This window comes from Ptychodera flava, chromosome 18 (genome assembly GCF_041260155.1).
Source record: "Ptychodera flava strain L36383 chromosome 18, AS_Pfla_20210202, whole genome shotgun sequence".
NCBI lineage: Eukaryota > Metazoa > Hemichordata > Enteropneusta > Ptychoderidae > Ptychodera > Ptychodera flava.
The window spans coordinates 38,097,459-38,117,451 of NC_091945.1; the positions used below are offsets into that span (position 1 = coordinate 38,097,459).

Here is a 19,993-nt window from a genome sequence, read left to right on the forward strand (position 1 = left end):
TTCACTGTCAGCCTTTGGTTAAATATCAATTGTGCATGCTTGTGATATGTAAGAAAGTTTTGGATAATCTTGTTTTCAATTTTGAAATTATGTTTCTTTAAAAAAGCGGGGTAAAGTACTTCTCTTTTTTTGACTTGCCATTCCTCACAAAACACTGAGTTATCTCCTTGCATGTGTGATAAAATTACCTCAAAATACTTTACAAAAATAATAATAATAATTCAGTACTATAGGCCACCAGCATTTTTTTACAATGCAGAAAAATATACACAGACAAACTTGAGGTTCACATATAATCTAAATTTGACAATATGGTAAGTATTTCTAATACTTTCTATTTGCATTAAATTCTCTCTTCGTTTGAAGCTGTAAAAAATATACTGTGATAAATTCAAAACAAATCATTTTATGCATAGGGTAGTGTTTACAAACAATTGACCAACTCTACAACCTAACCCTTGATGGATGGTTGAACCAAATGATAAAAGAATATGAACCATATCTTTTTGATGAAATATGCGATTTTTCAAGATTAATGTACAGTTCTACCTGAGAGCTGCCTATTGTAATACAACTGAAATATGCACATATACTGAGCAAGATTTTATTTTACATTATTCCATGAACACTACAACAATACTGTGGAATTTCATTGACTACAACCTTGGACTGAATATTTTATGAGGAAGGTTAAAAAATATAAAAATGTCACGTTGAAATTTAGTAACAACAGCTGAAGTGACATAAAACAAAGTGTTGAATCTTTGCAATGGACATACCTTGTTATTTTCATCAATATGAGGACACTGTCTTCCTGCACCGTGGGATCTTTCTTTTAAATATCTTTCTCTACTTCTCATACCAGTCCCACATGATCTACTGCACTCTGTCCATGTAGACCAACTACTAAGTTTACAATCTACAGGACACGCTACATTACATGTTTCTTCAATAAATTCTGAAACACAAAAGAAATGTGTTTTATAAAGAAATGGCGTTACAGTTGGTTAGTCTGTCCTATTAACATGTGATTTAAATTCCATTATTCAAATAGGATTACATTGTAAATTTAAAATATTGTAGTTATTAAATTTCTTGAATTAACTGGAAAAATTTGCTTCAAATTGAAGACAGAGTCATAATAAACTTACAAAATGTGTGGTGTTAAATTGTTTTCTAACAACAGAATTTATTTTGAAAATGTCTTTGTCAGATAAATATACGTAGCCTTAAGAGATATCTAAGTCTTGAAAAACATGAGATCTTTAATGTAGGACAAAATATATCTAAAATCTTCACAAAAAATAAAAGAATTTCCACTCACCAATACTGATGTCATCTTCGCTTTGACTGCAGAGTGAGTTGGAAACAATTTCTTGGTTGTAACTGTTTATGCAAATAACTCTCTGGTATCTCTTGCCTTCACCACACTCTATGTTGAGGGCGCCCTTTGGTGTATTTTGCCTGTGATTCTTGATTTTCTTAAATGGCAGTATACAGTCAGACCAATTACCAACTGTGACTTGTGTGTAGTTAGGACATGTACAGCTTTGGGACTCAATTACAGGGAAAAGTTTATTGTTTTGGCATTCTTCTCTGCGACGGCTTGAACCTACAGATGAAGATATACATGAAGTTAAACAGTCAGATCTGGAAAAGAACAAGTCTGCAAACCATAACGTGTTTCAAATAATATAGAGTACTCCCCTTTCTTTACTGATATTGATGGTATGAAAGAATTATTTCAGGCATATTTGAAATGTTCAGCACCAAGAAAGGGATACAGTTTTGTATTTGACTGATTGCGGACTCAATAGCAGAGAATTCTCCTTGTCAAACTTAATGAAAACATCAGATGATTGCTGGACATGGGCTGAGAGCAAAATAAGAGATTACCATTAAAGGGACAAAGTCGGCCATTTTTCATGAATTCTGTTTGATACGAGATACTATTTATATTGTTTGACATGTTGAAAGATACTGAATGAATGGGTGACCATGTATATATTTAACCCCGGGTTTAGACAAATTAAATGAAACCATCGTGAAAATGAATTAACGATCATGACCATTAATTCATTTTTGCATCGTCTCTAAAACTGGGGTTAAATATATGCATGGTCACCCATTCATTATCTTTCAACATGTCAAACAATATAAATAGTATCTCGTATCAAACAAAATTCATGAAAAATGGCTGACTTTGTCCCTTTAAATACCCCTAGCCATGTGTTAATTCATGAAAAATGGCTGACTTTGTCCCTTTAAATACCCCTAGCCATGTGTTAATTCATGAAAAATGGCTGACTTTGTCCCTTTAAATACCCCTAGCCATGTGTTAATTCATGAAAAATGGCTGACTTTGTCCGTTTAAATACCCCTAGCCATGTGTTAATTCATGAAAAATGGCTGACTTCATCCCTTTAAATACCCCTAGCCATGTGTTGATAGGATAGCAGGTTGAAGTGAAAACATATTTAGTTAGTGGTCTTTCACAATAGACAAGTGCATGTATATAACAAGATTTCTTTTCATAATGAATACAGCAACATTAATTCATTTGTGAAACAAGTGAGACTATGGATGTTGGAAAGCAAAAAATGATCAACATATGGTAATTTAATCTAGCCATAAAAGAAATTCAGAATTGAGATGAAAAACTCGCCATGAGTAGTAGAAACAAGGAAATAGGTTTAATGGCTGTTTTTTTAATGTACTTGACTGATTTGAAAGTGTATAATGAAAGAACAAATTTACAGAAACATTTCACTAAGTAGTGTAACTTTATCGTAGGTTTTCCAGTGCTCAAAGACAAAACTGACACAAAGATATCAAAAGTAAAACATGGATAACTTACCAATAAGTTTTCTTTTCCGTGTTTTTTGTCCTTCACATTCTGAACTACATTTGCCAAACTTAGACCACTCTGATAATGTACAATCTTCAGTACAATGTACTCTACAAGACTGAGATACTTCTGGCACTTTGCCAGCATACTTAAGACACAGGTCAATGTCAACAGTTTCTCCATCCTCTCTGACACAAGATACATCTGTAAAATTTGTTCATATATATGTTATTTTCCAACAAATACAAACCATTGACAAAAATCATCATATTTAATGGGATCTCAAACTATCAATGGTCTATTAGCTAGCATGAATTCTCATCAGTGAATCTGTTATCAATCATGTTGAGGTTATACCATCACAAGGTCTTTCAACCCCAGTTTTATGATGCATGCACTGAAAGGCATGGGTTAATTCAATCTATGTATGATGGACATATGCCAAAAATCAATTGTACAAACAAAAACATATGCATGCACTGATGCACATAGGAATAGGAAACCTTTTACACTCATTTTGGCACATGGTTTTTATACTGCTGTTAAATGAAATTCTTTGTTTTATCTGAAGATATATCAACCATGCAGACACTGAGATAAAGCATAGAAATAACAGGCTGCAGTATTATATTCTACAATGGAAGAATTAGAACCTACCTCGTACTTGTAAGCCATCTCCACATCTTTCCTCATCACCAGATCTTTCATCACGTGGCAAAACACAGTCAGACCAACTTGATGCATTCCAGTCATACATATGGCATGAAGGTAAGTTTTCACAATCTCTTGATTCATACAATGTATCTGGACATTCTTTGCCACCAGGTGTACCATGGTACAGAATGTATCGTCTTCTGTGTTGAGTTGTTATCAGCTTCTCACCTAGGCAGAAAATAACAAAGTAACTCCACACAGCACAGCCTGGTATTCTTAATCATGCACTATTCACTTCAGGTATGACTGTCGTCTCTTCTATTTTGCTAGTTTCTGATTAGAAATAAAATGAAAGATTCTTGACTTTTGCCTCTAGGAGTGCTGTTCTATGCCTTTGTTTTGAAAGGATATATGACAGCTACTTTTGCTCAATGTATTTTTAACTTACCAGGTATACATGTGGTAGGGCAGGCTGTCCATTCACTGAACTTTGTGACAACACAATCATTTGGACATGGCACTTGGCATGTTTCTTTAGACAATGGTTTTACACTCTCTATACATCTGTAAAATACAAACCAGATATACTATATTATTAAACCAATGATTCATATGAAGAGATCAAAACACAACACAGTCTTCATGTTGGATATCTCACGAAGCCAATCTTTAAGATGCTTATAAATAAGCAAGTTCAGCAAATGTTCTTATTATCTGGTGTGAACTGATGTCACTTTCAACTGTGTATTTGGAAAATGTCTGTACCTCTCTAACTAGCCTTCAAGTGACAGGTAAAACCTTTCGACTTACCGGTATATAAAGAAGTAATCACACCATGTTCAAAGAGTTGAAAATTATGTCAGAAGTAGACATACATGCAGCACATTCTCCATCATAGAGTTGGTTACTTCCAAAACATTGCACTGCTATTTTAGGTATCATAATTTTGATCATAATTTCATCATGATTGATGGAAAACAGAGTGAGCAAAAGAAATCTTTGAATGCACTTTGATGTCATCCAGGGGTGTAATTTTAGAATACAGTGACTCAAGCAAACTCACTTTCTGTCTGGCATCTTTTTATCCCCATCAGTTTTGCTACAGTACACAAGTCTTGATTTAAAACCAAAATCACACATTCCTTGGTTCAGGGTCATGGTATTGTTTGGATTAGCTTGGCTATCTGTGATGCAGTCACCCCATGGTCCATTTCTCCATGTGAATGAATTACATGGCAATTCATTGCAAGTTCTTTCTTCTGATAGTTCATCTTTTGCAGGGCAAGCGTGTCCTCCTTAAAATAAGAGATTAAATTCTGCGTATTAATTTAAGATTTAAGGCTGTGTGATATTCTCAAATGCTGTAGCAAAGTGTACAGAACCACTGCAGTGTCAATATACAATATACATTAGGGTGTGAGTGAACACATATGGTATCAGTACATCGTCACTCCTGATGGAAATTGCTACATTCAATTCTAATAAAGTTATAGTAAAAATTCAATTCTGAAGATATATGTGACAATTGAAAATAAAATTTGGATATTTGCATTTTCATTTCCCACTGATATTAGCGTTTCCATTGTTTACTTACCTGTTTGAACATATAAATTTGTGTGACTCCAAATTTATCGATCGCAACTAGCAATCTATTTGCATTTGTAAGAAAACTATTCAAATTGTGTTCACTATACAGTGCTGCGTTATTGGTCTATTTACATCTGTTACTCACTATAAAAAACACCCAAATTATTGCCATGTTGAACGTCAATTCAGTATCTCACGCACAACCACGCTGTTTAGTTGTGGCAATTTTCTAAGGTAGATGACGGTGACTTTAGAGGCCTTCTCCTCTCTGTTAAAGCTACAAGTGGTGGGTTGAGTTTCTGTAGACCGATATATGCTATCATTGTAAATCATTTGTAAACACTTAGTTGAATTTTGACACTTTCTGGACTCTTACATATGGATAAAAAACTCAAAACAGTTCTCGTTGGATTTATTGAAGCCACTGACAAGATGCTACATCTATTGTTTTGCTGTGTATGAGATAAAGAAATTTATTTTTGTACGTCAATTGTAATTTTGTTTTGTGCAACAGGATTTTTTGTCGTAGTCGCCCCATTTGTACCTTTATTTATGTGTCGGCTGAATAAATGGTTGCATATTGGAATTATTAAGCAGTCTTTCCGTGGAGAGAAGTGTGGAATGCAAGCTACCCTCATTGGAATGAACTATTGGTCACATGTAAGAAAATCAAAATTTGCACATGGATTTGGTTAGTTTAAAACTGACAGTACTTATGAACACAACTGTACTGTCCATTATTACATATGTACAACACTTCACTTGGGTGTGTATAAAATTGGTGTTTGCACTGCAGACCAAATGCCAACAATGTTATGACATAACCTTATTATAAACAAATTGAAAATGGTTGTCTGCAAGTCATACAACTTCACAAGAAAGTTTATTTGTGAAATAACTGTAGTTCAGCTGTGTTTCTTTGTTGTTTATTTCTGCCTATTCGTAAAAAATTTAGTGTTTTAACCCTTTGCACCCTGACCCCTTGGTGACCTATGACATCATGCTGACATTTTTGTCCAGGCTGGGTTCAAAGGTTTAAAAAATCCATAAATTAAAAATGAGTTTGTAATGAAAACATAGGTTGTTTTGCACTATTCTTTCCCTACCATGATTGAAGCAAAAGGCTTGAGCAAGACCTTTTCTGCAAATGCAAAGACCTGTAAATATTTAAATAACATTTTAGCCAATCAGAACTAGGGGTATGGCATAACTACCTAATGAAAAGTCAATGACATCATCACACACCAAACCTGATTACAAAGATAGACACTTGGCACATATCATTTTACGAAACTTCATTTGTCGAAACTCACAAAATTATGTAATAATAACAGAAGCTCATGGGCAATGCTTAATTGTTGGGATTACACAGCAAGCCTACACTCTTGCTATGGGATTCTGTCATATTGCTATGGGATTCTGTCATATTGCTATGGGATTCTGTCATATTACTATGGGATTCTGTCATATTACTATGGGATTCTGTCATATTACTATGGGATTCTGTCATATTGCTATGGGATTCTGTCATATTACTATGGGATTCTGTCATATTACTATGGGATTCTGTCATATTACTATGGGATTCTGTCATATTACTATGGGATTCTGTCATATTACTATGGGATTCTGTCATATTACTATGGGATTCTGTCATATTGCTATGGGATTCTGTCATATTACTATGGGATTCTGTCATATTACTATGGGATTCTGTCATATTACTATGGGATTCTGTCATATTACTATGGGATTCTGTCATATTGCTATGGGATTATGGGATTCTGTCATATTGCTATGGGATTCTGTCATATTACTATGGGATTCTGTCATATTACTATGGGATTCTGTCATATTACTATGGGATTCTGTCATATTACTATGGGATTCTGTCATATTACTATGGGATTCTGTCATATTACTATTAAAGATTGAGCTGACTCCATGAAAATCCACAATTTAACAACTTTAATGTTTCCTGAGCTGATTAATGTAAGAAAATGGTCATGGCAGTCTTTCATTTTCCAACAAAGTCCTGACATTTCTAGTTCTTACCTTTTCCACTGTGCGCTAGGATAGTTCTGTGTCTTTTCTGAATTCCAACAGTACTGTTCTTATCTAGACAACTCTTAGAGCAATCGGTCCATGCACTCCACTCTTCAACAACGCAATCATCAGCACATGGCACTCTGCAGTGAATTTCACTTTCTGGTTTGGATTCCAGATCAGCACATAGGCTCTCATTCATTTCATTCTGTAACACAATTCAGTAACTCTGCTGAGTTCAGGAATATAAATCAAGATATATTTACCGTATGGGAATTGTTGAATAGCGCAAATCAGGACCAATCAACATGTTGATTGTATAATTGTTGTTAACTAAACAAATTGAGAGAACAGTCCAAGTATTTTTGTCTAAAATCATCTAAACCGTGATGATAAAGTATACAATGTAAGCATAGACTGAGACTCTCATTCCTTTACGCAAGTTTTACAATGCCTTCTTCATTTACAGTCCAACATACTGGTCAATGAAGTGAATCTGTTGAGCATTATTTAAATTTTGGAAATGCATCGCATCTTCATCGAAAATCATTTAATCATAAAACACATTGTCACGTGTAGACTTACCATATTAACATCAACACAGGTAAGTTTTCTGCTCATTTTACCATTTCCACATTTTTTGTTAGCTTTACGTATTGTGCAAGGTGAATATTCTCCAGTGTGCCAAAAGTAGCAAACAGGTTCATCACATGACTTGCTCTCAACCAATGGGGGACAGTCTATTCCACCATTTAATGGCATCTGTATTACTTTTCTTGTCCTACTTCGATGACCTAGTACAAGGAAAATCATAATTTACTACAAATTGGTCTGCTGTAGTATATCTGAACAACGTATATTGTATTCATTTAAATTCTAAAATTAATTAAATTCAGATACTGAGAATTAAACTATACATCCTAAATATCTCTGCAAGATGAGTATTTCTGGTACTGCAACTGCATCAACCAATCACAGGCTATTTCCTACTTTCATTGTAAATGTGCAGATCTTGGAAATAATGAGTTTCAGACGAGATATGGAACTGAAGTTATTGGCAGCTTGAAATGCTATTTTGACTTGCACACAGGTTAGAGTTAGTCAAGGTTAATTTATTGACAAATCAGCCAATGGGAACTGATGTATGTGTCATCTTATTGCACTGCTTGAGGCATATCTGTGCAAGGTTGCGATCTTATGATGGGGTGACTAGATTTATAATGCTCATCAAGGTTCTGTCTAACTCTAGATTTTTTCTGACTGATGTGTATCAACAACAAGACCATAGAAAATGATGGCATGTTGCATAATTCTTTATTATTCTGATGAGATGACTAAATAGGCTGTCATCATCTACAGATATTACATACAGCCTGAAGGTGTCCAAAGAAGTGATGGGCCAGCCATGAAAGATTACTGATGATCTAATTAGTTCATAGCAAGACAACACCTATAGGACGATACACAATGTCAAGCACATGTTAACTATACAAGTCATAGTAAGTGTACTCAAATTGATAACCCATCTGACAAACGTATATGTATATTTACAAGCTATATGTATACATCCACAATACATATTATCAAGCATTAAATGGTATACGATGACAGGTGAAAAGACTGTACATGCAACTATATACCAGCAAAAGTTAAAAAGGAAAAATGGAACCTCAGATAAAAATAATGAAACTACAGTACAATCGACAAAGAAATAAAATTAATACTCACGTCATAATCATGCTATACAAGTTCATGCACATCTCAACAATGAGTTGTACATTACACAATATTGACTTCACATCTAAAAATTGTGTGAAAGATAAAAACGCACCTTTCTCTTTCTTATCAATTTCCCCCACCAAACAGTTTTTGATTGAACACATACCCCACTCAGACCATTCTGACACAATACAGTGTTGTGGACATAGCACAGAGCATTCCTTGATGTATGACGGTTGAGGTGGTGAACAGAACTCTGTATCTACTGGTCTGTAACCTTAGAAAAAATCAACATCATGGTTGAAGTCAGTCAAATATCTGTTGCTTACTGTACATAAGAACAAACAGCCATGGATGAAAACAGACATTACAGAAATCATTTAGAGCAGATAAGAACCCTGATCAAAAATTCTCCTAGGAATCCTATGGCCTTCATAGAGGACTAAAACTATAGTTTATACTTTTGGATTTTTACTAGACAACATTTTACATGGCACTGTCAATGGATACCAAAAACATCATGTAGTTAATTATTAAGTTCAAAGGAAAGACAGATTTACTGTTTATATTGTGGTTTAACAAAAAGTGACATACAGTTGAGACATTTTCTCAGTTTGTATCATTTAGCAGTCAATGTACTTTCAATGCATCATTTGTTGCTATGTTAGTTATACAGTACATTATAAAACATAGGGCCAAAGTCCCTGAAGCTACTATAGACATGGATACAAAATTAAGTATTTCCTGACTGTATGAAATTATCTCACTTAGGTCATCCTAGGGACTTGTAAACCAAATATTAAAGCTGTCTGACCAGCAGTTTTGAAAGAACAAGCAACTCAACAGTTGACAGAGCTCTGCTGTGTTATGTAGAGAATAACCTTTTGTGACACATGTATTGATGAAGAAGGTGGATATCTGTGATTAACATTGTAAGTGAGTTCTGTTGAATAAGTTGAGACTGTACATACTCAGAGAAAGCACACTGAAGAGACAAATGTTTGAAACTTAAGAAGTTTCAAGGTCATCAAAAGCATTATAAGGAATCATGTAACTTTCATTGCCCTGTTTACACAGATTGCATAATTGCTATAAATAGCACATGAGGAATCTTACAGCCCAACTTTACCATAAAAACCCTATCACTTTGACCACTCTTTTAATTGAACACTCTATTTTTTTCCTCAAAAAGTAATTTTATTTATCTTTACCAAGTCAACCATAAATGGAAATTAGAACTTTCTCTATCTCTATCTCTATTGACTATTTTGAGCAATTTCTTTTAGATAACATACAGGGCACAATAAATGACGGTTCAAAATATGTCAAAGTTGGGATTCAGGAAAGTTGCCTTTACATGTTTTAATCCTCCAAGATGGTAAGCATTTCACTATGAACTGTCAAAAAAAGTTGAACTTTCTCATAATTCTACACTAAAATTATTTTGGCTTTGATGATTTCCTAATTCAATTATTTAAAATCATATTATTTTTTTTCTGGGTGAATTGATAGGGTTTATACAGTACAAGAATTACATACAATGTAAGTCAAATTTTGACCAAAAATGACAAAAAAATTCCTTAAAAATACACATTTGCATATTTCATCACAATTTGAACAAATCTAAGTTGGGTTACCCCTAGGGACCTGTACACCAAATAACAAAGCTGCCTGACCAGCGGTTATGAAGAAGAAGATTTTTTACCAAAAACACCTTTTTTGGCATTAATTTGCCTATTTTCAACAATATCAAAAAATTAAAAAAACTAGTTTCTCAAAATCATACTTTTCATCTACACAACAAATATCAAATCAGTAAGTACTGCGGTTCTCAAGATATTTGAGTGGACGGACGCCTCACAAACGGACATACATACATACATACATACATACATACATACATACATACATACAGACTGACGACGGACGCCGGACGGATACCCATCCCAATAGCTTCTATAGACTATAGTCTATAGTAGCTAATAAAACCATCATAAGGCAAATAGGAAGAGTTGATCACCAAGAGTTGAATGACATGCAGTGTTTCAGGTGTATATTACACAATATTGACACAAAGTGAAAGATAAAAACAAGGTGACATTTAGATTTCCTTTAAATTTCCTTGTATGTCTGGTGTCTTGAAACTGCTGAACAAATCTTAAACATGGTTTTAAACCACTGATTTCTTTTGTTTGGGAGGATTGTATCATATAGCAATGCTTCACATGTGTACACTGATACATGGACTGTAACCTGACAGTGATGGCAGAAAGTCAACGTCAACATGCAAATTATTCCTTTGACAATATACGTTGTTTTCCCAATGTAAGATGAAAAGACTCACCCATGGTATCTACAGTTACTTACTTGTGTCATTCTCTTGAACGCAAAATGCTTCTCTGAATTGTAAACCACCACCACACAGTGTATCATTGAAATTCAAGTTTTTACTCTCCTGTCTAGTCAGCAAGTATTCAGAATGACATTGGCCCCAGGCTGATATGTGCCATCTGTACCTAAAGTGAAAAACAAACCAAAAAATCCTCAATGTCCTGGGAAATTCACTGATGAATCACCTGAATGAAATCAAACACAGATGTTTGTTGTTCATCAGTTAAATTTCCTTGTATGTCTGGTTTTCACAATTTTTTAATTCGTCTCCCTAGAGTATGTTGAAATACAAGGAATTAGCCTAGCCATCGCAATGAATTATGTACAATACTGTATGGATTGACAAATTAATTCTAGTCTGCTATAGAATTCAGTTACCAATAAACACATTGTGCAAACACACACAAACATGGGGCTGTGTTGACAAGTTTGATACAATTTACAACGCATTTCAACATAATTTTAGGAGTAAATTGAGAAACTGAATTTCAAAAACACAGTAAAAATATTGGAAAATATGAAAATGTTACAGCTAATGGAGCTTTACACAACTTTGCTACTGCATTTGTACAATATGAATGTAAGACAATGCACTGTTTTGTTGCAGCCTGTGATGGTGGCAACCTGTACAAAACATGTAAAACTCAATATAAATAGAGATACTGGTACAGTACAGTTGAGTACAACAGATGACCTATCTTAATTCAAGATAATGAAATGGACACACCTCTACACATAATATGTACAGGATATAGCTATATGAGAATTGAAATGTTGAAAGTAATCTCTTATGCATGAAGCATGTCAGCATGAACTTCATTGAAAACCTGCACATAAATTTTACACTAAATTTTCTACTAGCTTTACAAACACTGTAAGCACTTTTTGATATTAATTACAATAGTGTTCACATGCGTTCAGAGTTAATTCATGTCTTTTTACATCTACACCTATGTAAGTAGACCATGTCATTTTTATTATATTTTGAATTGACACAGTGTTCATGAACCAGTACTTTTCGATTTGCAAATCTAAATATGGTCACCAATAAATATCACCATAACTTCCATCAAATGAAATATTCTTCAGAAAAATCAATCAAAAATGAAAAGGCACATTTCTTGCAGGAAAGGAAGAATTGTCTTTGGCCAATTGATGACAGCCATTCACATCTAGTGAACATTGATGACAAAGGCACTCACATGCAAAAACCAAACTATTAGAGGCAATGACTATACTTGAAGTCATGGTAATCAAGTCAAACTTGACTTTTACAATTACAGGACACAGACAGATAATGCAAGTCTTCCCATTATGCTAGCTATTTACTGATAAATCCTAGATAAGCAACACATGAATTGGGTGTCTAATATTGCATGACTGAATCTTGTACGGTGATGGTGACCCTTGACACCTGTATCTAGGCACCTAACTCATAGATCTGACCATCTACTGCTGTTACATCTCATCTATGTTTGCTAATCACTTTCTGATACAAACATCTCTTCACGTTCATTTCTCAGCATTTGACCTGTTTCAATCAATCAAGCATGAGTCATCAACAAGCTTTCCCTTGCTGTATGCATGTCTTTATATCTTCTCAATTTCTCTGCCTTTATCATCACAAGAGGGAGCAAGCAAGTGTTTGCAGGTGTTAAAATATTCCATTGCTTGCCAAATAATCAGATCCGCTACAATCACCATCAGGCTAAGCCAATCAGCTTATGCGGCATAAGATGAGTACCGGTAATGTAATTTCAAATGAAAGTGACAATTCATTGTTATAAACAGTATTTTTTGTATTTTTTAAACACTCTGCTTGTCACTGGTGTTGGTGGCCTTGCTGGCTTCACTTTCAGTAGATTGCTAAGCCCAGTTTATATAACCAGCATAAAGATGGTGACCCTTGACACAAGTCAAGATGTCTGCCGGCTGCTGTGGAATGGTGTTATCCTGGGGTGTTATATATATCATCCCAAATGAAAACATATCAATGGATTTAATTTTTGTAGTTATCTTAGTAACTTTAAGATGATACCGAAGGATTCAAGTATTTAGGCAACGGTTGCTAGGAAAATTTGTTAAATCCACAAAAATAAGAGTTTCATTTATTGACCTGAAGATGCAAAACAATGACAACAAAATCAAGCAGACACATGGTTGCCAGTCATGGAACGTGTGACGTCATAGATATGCAGATTAGCACAGCATGTTTTTGAAAAGGTTAAGCCACTCCAAATTTGCTCAAAATCCCCTGAGATTTTACACAGTGATACTTGAAATATTCCTTCACAGTCCAGTGGCATGAATTTGGTCAGCCATGAAACAAACACTATGTTTTGAAATGGCAAATATCTACTTTGTAATTTCACACAATTTTTAATCCTATTCCTGCCATATCTAAAAAACTATTAAGAATTTTCTAAACGCATGGTTAACCTTATTTATCTTGGCGATGTCTACAATTCTGCTGAAATTCATTTCAACAAATGGAAAATTGGCCGACTTGAAAGCTTTTAAACATTTGCACAACAGCAGAAAGTGATAGTGCCTAGAAAAAAATGTAAACGGTAACGATTTTCACGTGCAATAGCGCATATTTGGAACACTGCCAGCCTTAGTGAACATGAGTGATGAATCATTTGGTATCACCTTAATCACTATCAAATCCTGATTGAGGTAAAAAATATTGAAGCTGCAGGGGCCTTGATGAGTGATCATGCCATCACAAGCATTGCAGTGAGATTGCAATGGTAGCAACTACGGTACTGCATTGATGAAAGTGTATCAGTGAGCCACTTCCCACTGCCTTCAGTAGCTCATTATGTGAGCTACTACTGACCAATTAATTACAGTACAAAAGTCATGTACGTATTACATTTTCATAAGTGGAAACTATGATTAAAATTTGACACACAAAATTATTTCAGACCTTCAGAATGTATATGTATTCATTTTCTAAATTTCAGTCTGTGCTGAATAAATTCAAGTGAACATTTATATTTCAATATGTTACCATAACATGTTGCTTCTGTATCACAGTATGAATAACTACAAATTTATTCCATATCGCTTTGTCAGAGCATTGTACACACATTATACCTAGGACATGGTTGTACACACAACTTACCTTGGGCAGGGTAGAATGATACCATCATCATCAGCAGCACAGTGTTGTGTTTCTTGTAGATGAGGACAGTGTTGTCCATCACCAAGCGGTAAGGCCACAACATCACGTTGTCGTGTTCTGTACCCTACAAGAGAACCATCTTCCTGTATGCAGGTTTGGGAACAGCCACTCCAGTCTGACCATTTTGATACTAGGCAATCTTGTGAAATCACACATGCTTTCGATGACTGAACTGACCCTCCACCATGTTTGGAACAAAGTCTGTGCAAGGAGTAAAATTAATATCATGTGAAAATTATTTCTTAATGATTATAAACATCGAAAATGAAGATTTGACATTGTAACAAAGATTTGCATTGGCTGAAATGCATTGGCTGAAATGCTATTTATGTTCCACATATAAGTTGTGATTTCTGTTCTATTACAAGAAGTAATATTCATCTAATTATTAATCTTCAAGATACATTTCTGCATATTACTTTATCACTATACCTATCCTATAAATAATCCGCTGATATAAACATGAACATTTCAAAGCAGAAAGATTCTAGTAATACCTTATCAGTATCTACATGCTGACTCAAAGGTTGTCAGATAGTCTTTTAATATTAATGTATACTTTTTGGAGACTCTGTTTTAGATTCAAATTTGTATACTTGTGATTTTTATTGATATTAAAATGTGTTACAATATCAATTGTTACAGTACTGGTTTATTAATGAAAATTAAAAAGTGTTACGATACAACTCTCCAGTTTTATCAAAAACAGTGTGCTTAAAGAAAATTCATCTTAGTGCATGATGCATGAATGCTGCATGAACCAATCTCCTCCAAGGTTTACTCACCCCATGTACACATTTTGGCCATCATTCCTAATGCATGTCACTTGCCTACTTTGATAGCCAATCACAGCTTGGTTAACAGTACCAATGCTGGAATTTGCAACACCATCATCCATTGGCTTACAGGAAGTCCATGGTCCAACTTTTGTTTTGTACGTATATTTTGGTTTTTTAACACAAGGTGGCAGTTGTTTACACATTTGTGCTTTTGTTAGCTCAGGACATGGCTTTCCCCCGAACAATGGTGGTACCAATATCCTTCGAGACTGAGTCTGTGTGCCATTTCCACATGTCTTGGAACACGAACTCCAGTCACTGAAATGAGTCACAATACAATCCTGTGGACAAGGAACACGGCAACTTTGGGAAATGGCAGGTTTATGTGAAAAGTGTTCACAGAAAGAATCATCCACCACACCATTTTGCTGGTCTATCAGAATATTTGTAGTTTTTACTTGGCAGAATACAGTTCTATTCTGAATTCCACGTGCACTTGAACCACAGCTTTCACTGGTAATTGTTGGAGAGACATCGGGAGATCTCTGACAAATGCTCCAATCACTTGTTATCCATTCAAATAAATATCTGTGACCATCACAGACTTTAAAACAACGTTGTTGTGTTGTCGGCTTAATGGTTTGGTTGCAGTTGGTTTTGATAGTATCCCAACCATCGGAATGAATACACCATGCTGATCTTGTTTTCACTCCACCAAAGCCGCAATGATTTCCTCGACATTTGCCCCATGAGCCTAACAGGAAAAAAACACTATGAATTAGCCTTTTCTGAAAGATATATATAGATTACAATAGACTGCTGGCAGTCCCTAATGCCATCTTTGCCTATAATAGTGACCTAGCTACAGTGGCAGGTGCTGTGGAGTATGCTTGTCCCAACAACCGAGAGCTGAAGGCTCGAAGGCAAGTGGAAACATTTGAACTGCAGGCCACAATGGCACAAACTGCTGTTCAAGATAACAGGAAGATAAGAATAAAATCTGGAAATAAAAAACTGTATGATTATGGCTTTGCTATAATCATTGTTAACGTCTGGAGGGACACGGGGAGAAGGGTTTAGACCTTGCTAAGTATGGGTCACCATGCACCACTACTTCTACTGCTTGCTGGATGCACTGGAGACGTAACCCTATCTACCAACCGCCTTCAAATTACCGTTATCTCAACAACTTGCGTCACCCTTGCCACGTCATTATCCATGCGCATATCAGTATGATCAAAGCCACAGATCGTCCATTTCAACTTCTGCCACGCTCAAGTTCACACCACAAAATTCCCACCCACCCTCCACCAGAAAAAAAAAAAAAAAAAAGCCTCGCTGCAGGCTAGCAGCTCACAATAAAAGATACTGTATGTCTCTATATCGCTAACTTAAAGTTCCAGGGGGGGTACTGTCATGGGTCTGCTGCGGGCGACTGGTAGCATGTTGCCCGATGCACGGTACCAATAGCCCGGTACCGCCATCCAGGCCGCTATGACGCCTCGTTGCCCCCGCCATGGCAGTACATGCATAACCCCGGATTTCGGCCAAACACTTGTCTCCGTGTCGTTCCTTTGCGTTAACTGTATGATTATAACATGACAGTCCTTGTACCAAAATTGTATCAAAACTTACCTACAATTTGTAATTGACTTACATTTCAACAAGATAGTGCCCATTTTGAACAATTTAACAAATTTTGTTGTTACTCTCTATATTGACAAATGTTTCATGGAAATGTCTTCAGAAGAAAATATTCTGTGCAAAATATGAGACCTGTTATGTTTTATCAAACTTTGTATGATCTTGTCAGCTATTATAATTGAGAAGAATATTAGAGCCAATGTTTCCTTGTACAGCTACAGGTATGTTGTGTTCATAGACGTGAACCAAGATTGCAAGAATTTATCTCTGCTGTGTGATATCTGACACATCAAATACTGATGAAAATAATCTAATCCTATCTTGAATTGTTAATTACAGTTAAATATCAACAGTGGCAATACAAAATTACCGGTATTTTAATCAAATGTAAATTTGACCGGAAATTAATCCTCTCTTTCCGAACAATTTATTGTAATGCCTGGAATAGCCTGGAATAGTACTCTGGATTTCATTGACTGAGTTTGATGTAAGCACTACATCCTGTCACCTGTGAACCTTAAATGAAATAATTTATATGATATTCCTTGGCAGATTTTTTCACCAGGTTTTCAAGATTATGAGTTCGATAAAATATGAACTACTATAAATTGTTACCCTCCATTGACAAAAACATCATAAGAATTTAAAAATTACAACTTTGATCATAATGTTAATATCTGAGTGAGAACATCCCATGAATTTGTAATGAATTAAATATGTCTAGTGGTTTTCTTTTAAAATTTCATCACAATCCATCAAACATTAATGGGGTCATCCCTAGGAATATTCAAACCAAATATTAAAGTATTTGGAAAAGTGCATTTTGAAAAGAAATAGGTTTGAGAAGAGTGAATTATAAAGTTATATGTTAGATGTATTGGATATGATGTTGGTTATTAACAATAGAGATGAAAAGAAAAAACCTTTTCTAAAGCTATGATGTGGAAGAGTTGAAGAATTTAAAGTATCTAATACAGAAGACTTCATGCAGATGTTTACTCAACAAAATGTATATAGCTAGAGGATATGGGTGAAATTTAATAGACGATTGTGAATCTGAAGACTGACAATTTACTCCATATCTTTGAATGTACCCTTGAAATCCTTTCTGCTTGTTCAATATGCATGGCACGTTTTTATACCTTTACTTGGAAAAGCTTTCAGTATATGCACTCCAACAGAGCTCTAAGTGGTTAATTAAGACATTTTGAGTCAAAATATCTGGGTCAGTAGTCAGTAGATCTGTGTATCTTATGGAGGGTAACTTCTAGTCTACTATGTTTTGTATCAGGCTTGAAAACATTAATTCTTTGCCATGTATCAACGTAAGCTTTCTACTCTTATTTCTCTCTCTTTCACCGCACTGCTCACTGATGAGGTGTCTAGGAAATTTACTCAATTCTCAAATATTTCACCCAAATCAGTTTTGACTGTATATCTGAAATGTATGTAAGGAAAAATATGTCTATTTCAGAAACATATTACTAGTATATGTGGCCAGTCGATTCTTGTTTTCTTATGTGATGTACTATGATAGTCTATATAAAAAGCTCACACAAAGGAGTAACAAGATAAATATCAATTTCCTTATATCATATTCAATTCATACTACTTTAGATGCACTGAGTGACAGTATCTTCCTTTACAAATAACACACCATAGGTAAATCTTCCACAGAACAAGTGCTTGCTGTCATAGCAAATAGTCAAAGATCAAAGACTGATAGAAAATCCATGGTAAACTTTTTAAAATTGCAGTTACAAAGTCATCAAAGCAAATTACATCATTTTAGGATGAAGCATGTCTAATATTTCCTAGTGCACTTCTCCTAGTCATAAACACCAATCTATGAAGGTACTCAACGATTTTTATCAAAAAATTGAACTTCCTTTCAGTGCAAAAAATTCTTTACTAGTGAAACACTATCTACAGTGAGCTATCCAGATATATGCTTGTAATCAGCCATACACTGATAACTTCTATGATCAAAACATTGGTAAGTCAATGATCTGTTCTCTATTCTCATCCAGTATTTCTTTAACCTTTCTTCAAATTGTTGACATCTTCGATTGCTGTGGACCAACTCTATGGTGTCTGAATTGCAACCATTTTCCCAGTAATATTGTCTAGCCAACAATTCTTGCACAAATTTCAGTCATGCATATTAAAAGATTCTAACGAAAATATTCAAAATACTCAGTGCAATAATAAACTCCTCTTCGACAATAATGGACAGAAGAAAACTTTGCATAACATACTGCTTTACTGCTTTATTGACACACTTTACCCTAAGGAAAGGGTAAACATCGTCATACATAGAGACTTCAAAGAAGCAATACAATAAGTTGCCAAAAAAGTCAAAATCAGAAATAAATAAATAAGTAAATAAAGGTACATACATAAATGGAACACAAACTGGAAAGAATATTTGTTTTTCATCGTACTTGTTTGTTATTGATCTCTCAGAAGTAGACACTTGTTAATGTACATTGCTATGGGAATGTATAATTTCTTGTTATTCATCATGAATTCTAGTTGACTGTTATGTGATAATGATCGGAATGTTGGGTGTACTGATTGAATAGTATTGTATAATGTATCTCGTTCTGATTTATAGTATTCACAAATAAATAGGAAATGAGTCTCATCTTCAATATTATTATGTGTACATCTTTTGCAAATTCTTTCGTTGATAGGGGTTTTAGATTGTCTTCCAGTTTCTATGTGGAGTTTATGGTTACTGAGCCTGAATTTTGTTAATGTGTCTCTCAGTTGTGGGTTTTTTATTTCTATAAGGTATTTTTCAAGTGCTATATCCTTCTTGAATATTCTATATGTTCTTAACTTGTTTCCATTTCCTTTTTTATTTTTGGTGTCACAAAATATATCTTTTTTCCATTTGGACTTAAAGATATTACACAACTTGTTTTTAATAATTGATAATTTACTATCTGTACAGATGTCGTGAGAATTTAATATTTGTGATTCTTCCATTTTAGTTAAGAGTGACTCAATTTTAGTGTACCAGTTGCTTTTGTTATTTTTATTCACTATCACGGCTTCTTTTATCAATGGATTTTGGCTATTTAGCACTCTATTATAATATTTGATCAGTTGAATTTTTACAAAAGTTTC

General features: G+C 34.6%; 1 protein-coding gene across 8 annotated transcripts in view; it reads right to left on the reverse strand.

The window, feature by feature from the left end:
* Nucleotides 1-19,993, reverse strand: part of LOC139117739 (thrombospondin type-1 domain-containing protein 7A-like) — a 229,674-nt gene that overhangs the window by 20,530 nt on the left and 189,151 nt on the right. For 5 of the 8 annotated variants that reach the window (XM_070680982.1, XM_070680983.1, XM_070680984.1 and 2 more), the window contains exons 5-16: nt 15,221-15,968; nt 14,376-14,636; nt 11,222-11,370; nt 8,967-9,131; nt 7,721-7,929; nt 7,145-7,343; nt 4,566-4,797; nt 3,951-4,066; nt 3,506-3,730; nt 2,858-3,052; nt 1,325-1,612; nt 780-958 (exon numbers count right to left, since the gene is read on the reverse strand). In XM_070680982.1, the coding sequence (XP_070537083.1) occupies nt 780-958; nt 1,325-1,612; nt 2,858-3,052; nt 3,506-3,730; nt 3,951-4,066; nt 4,566-4,797; nt 7,145-7,343; nt 7,721-7,929; nt 8,967-9,131; nt 11,222-11,370; nt 14,376-14,636; nt 15,221-15,968 (2,966 nt within the window). The remainder of the gene's footprint in view (nt 1-779; nt 959-1,324; nt 1,613-2,857; nt 3,053-3,505; nt 3,731-3,950; nt 4,067-4,565; nt 4,798-7,144; nt 7,344-7,720; nt 7,930-8,966; nt 9,132-11,221; nt 11,371-14,375; nt 14,637-15,220; nt 15,969-19,993) is intronic. The other 3 variants (XM_070680987.1, XM_070680985.1, XM_070680986.1) reach the window with 1 other exon arrangement.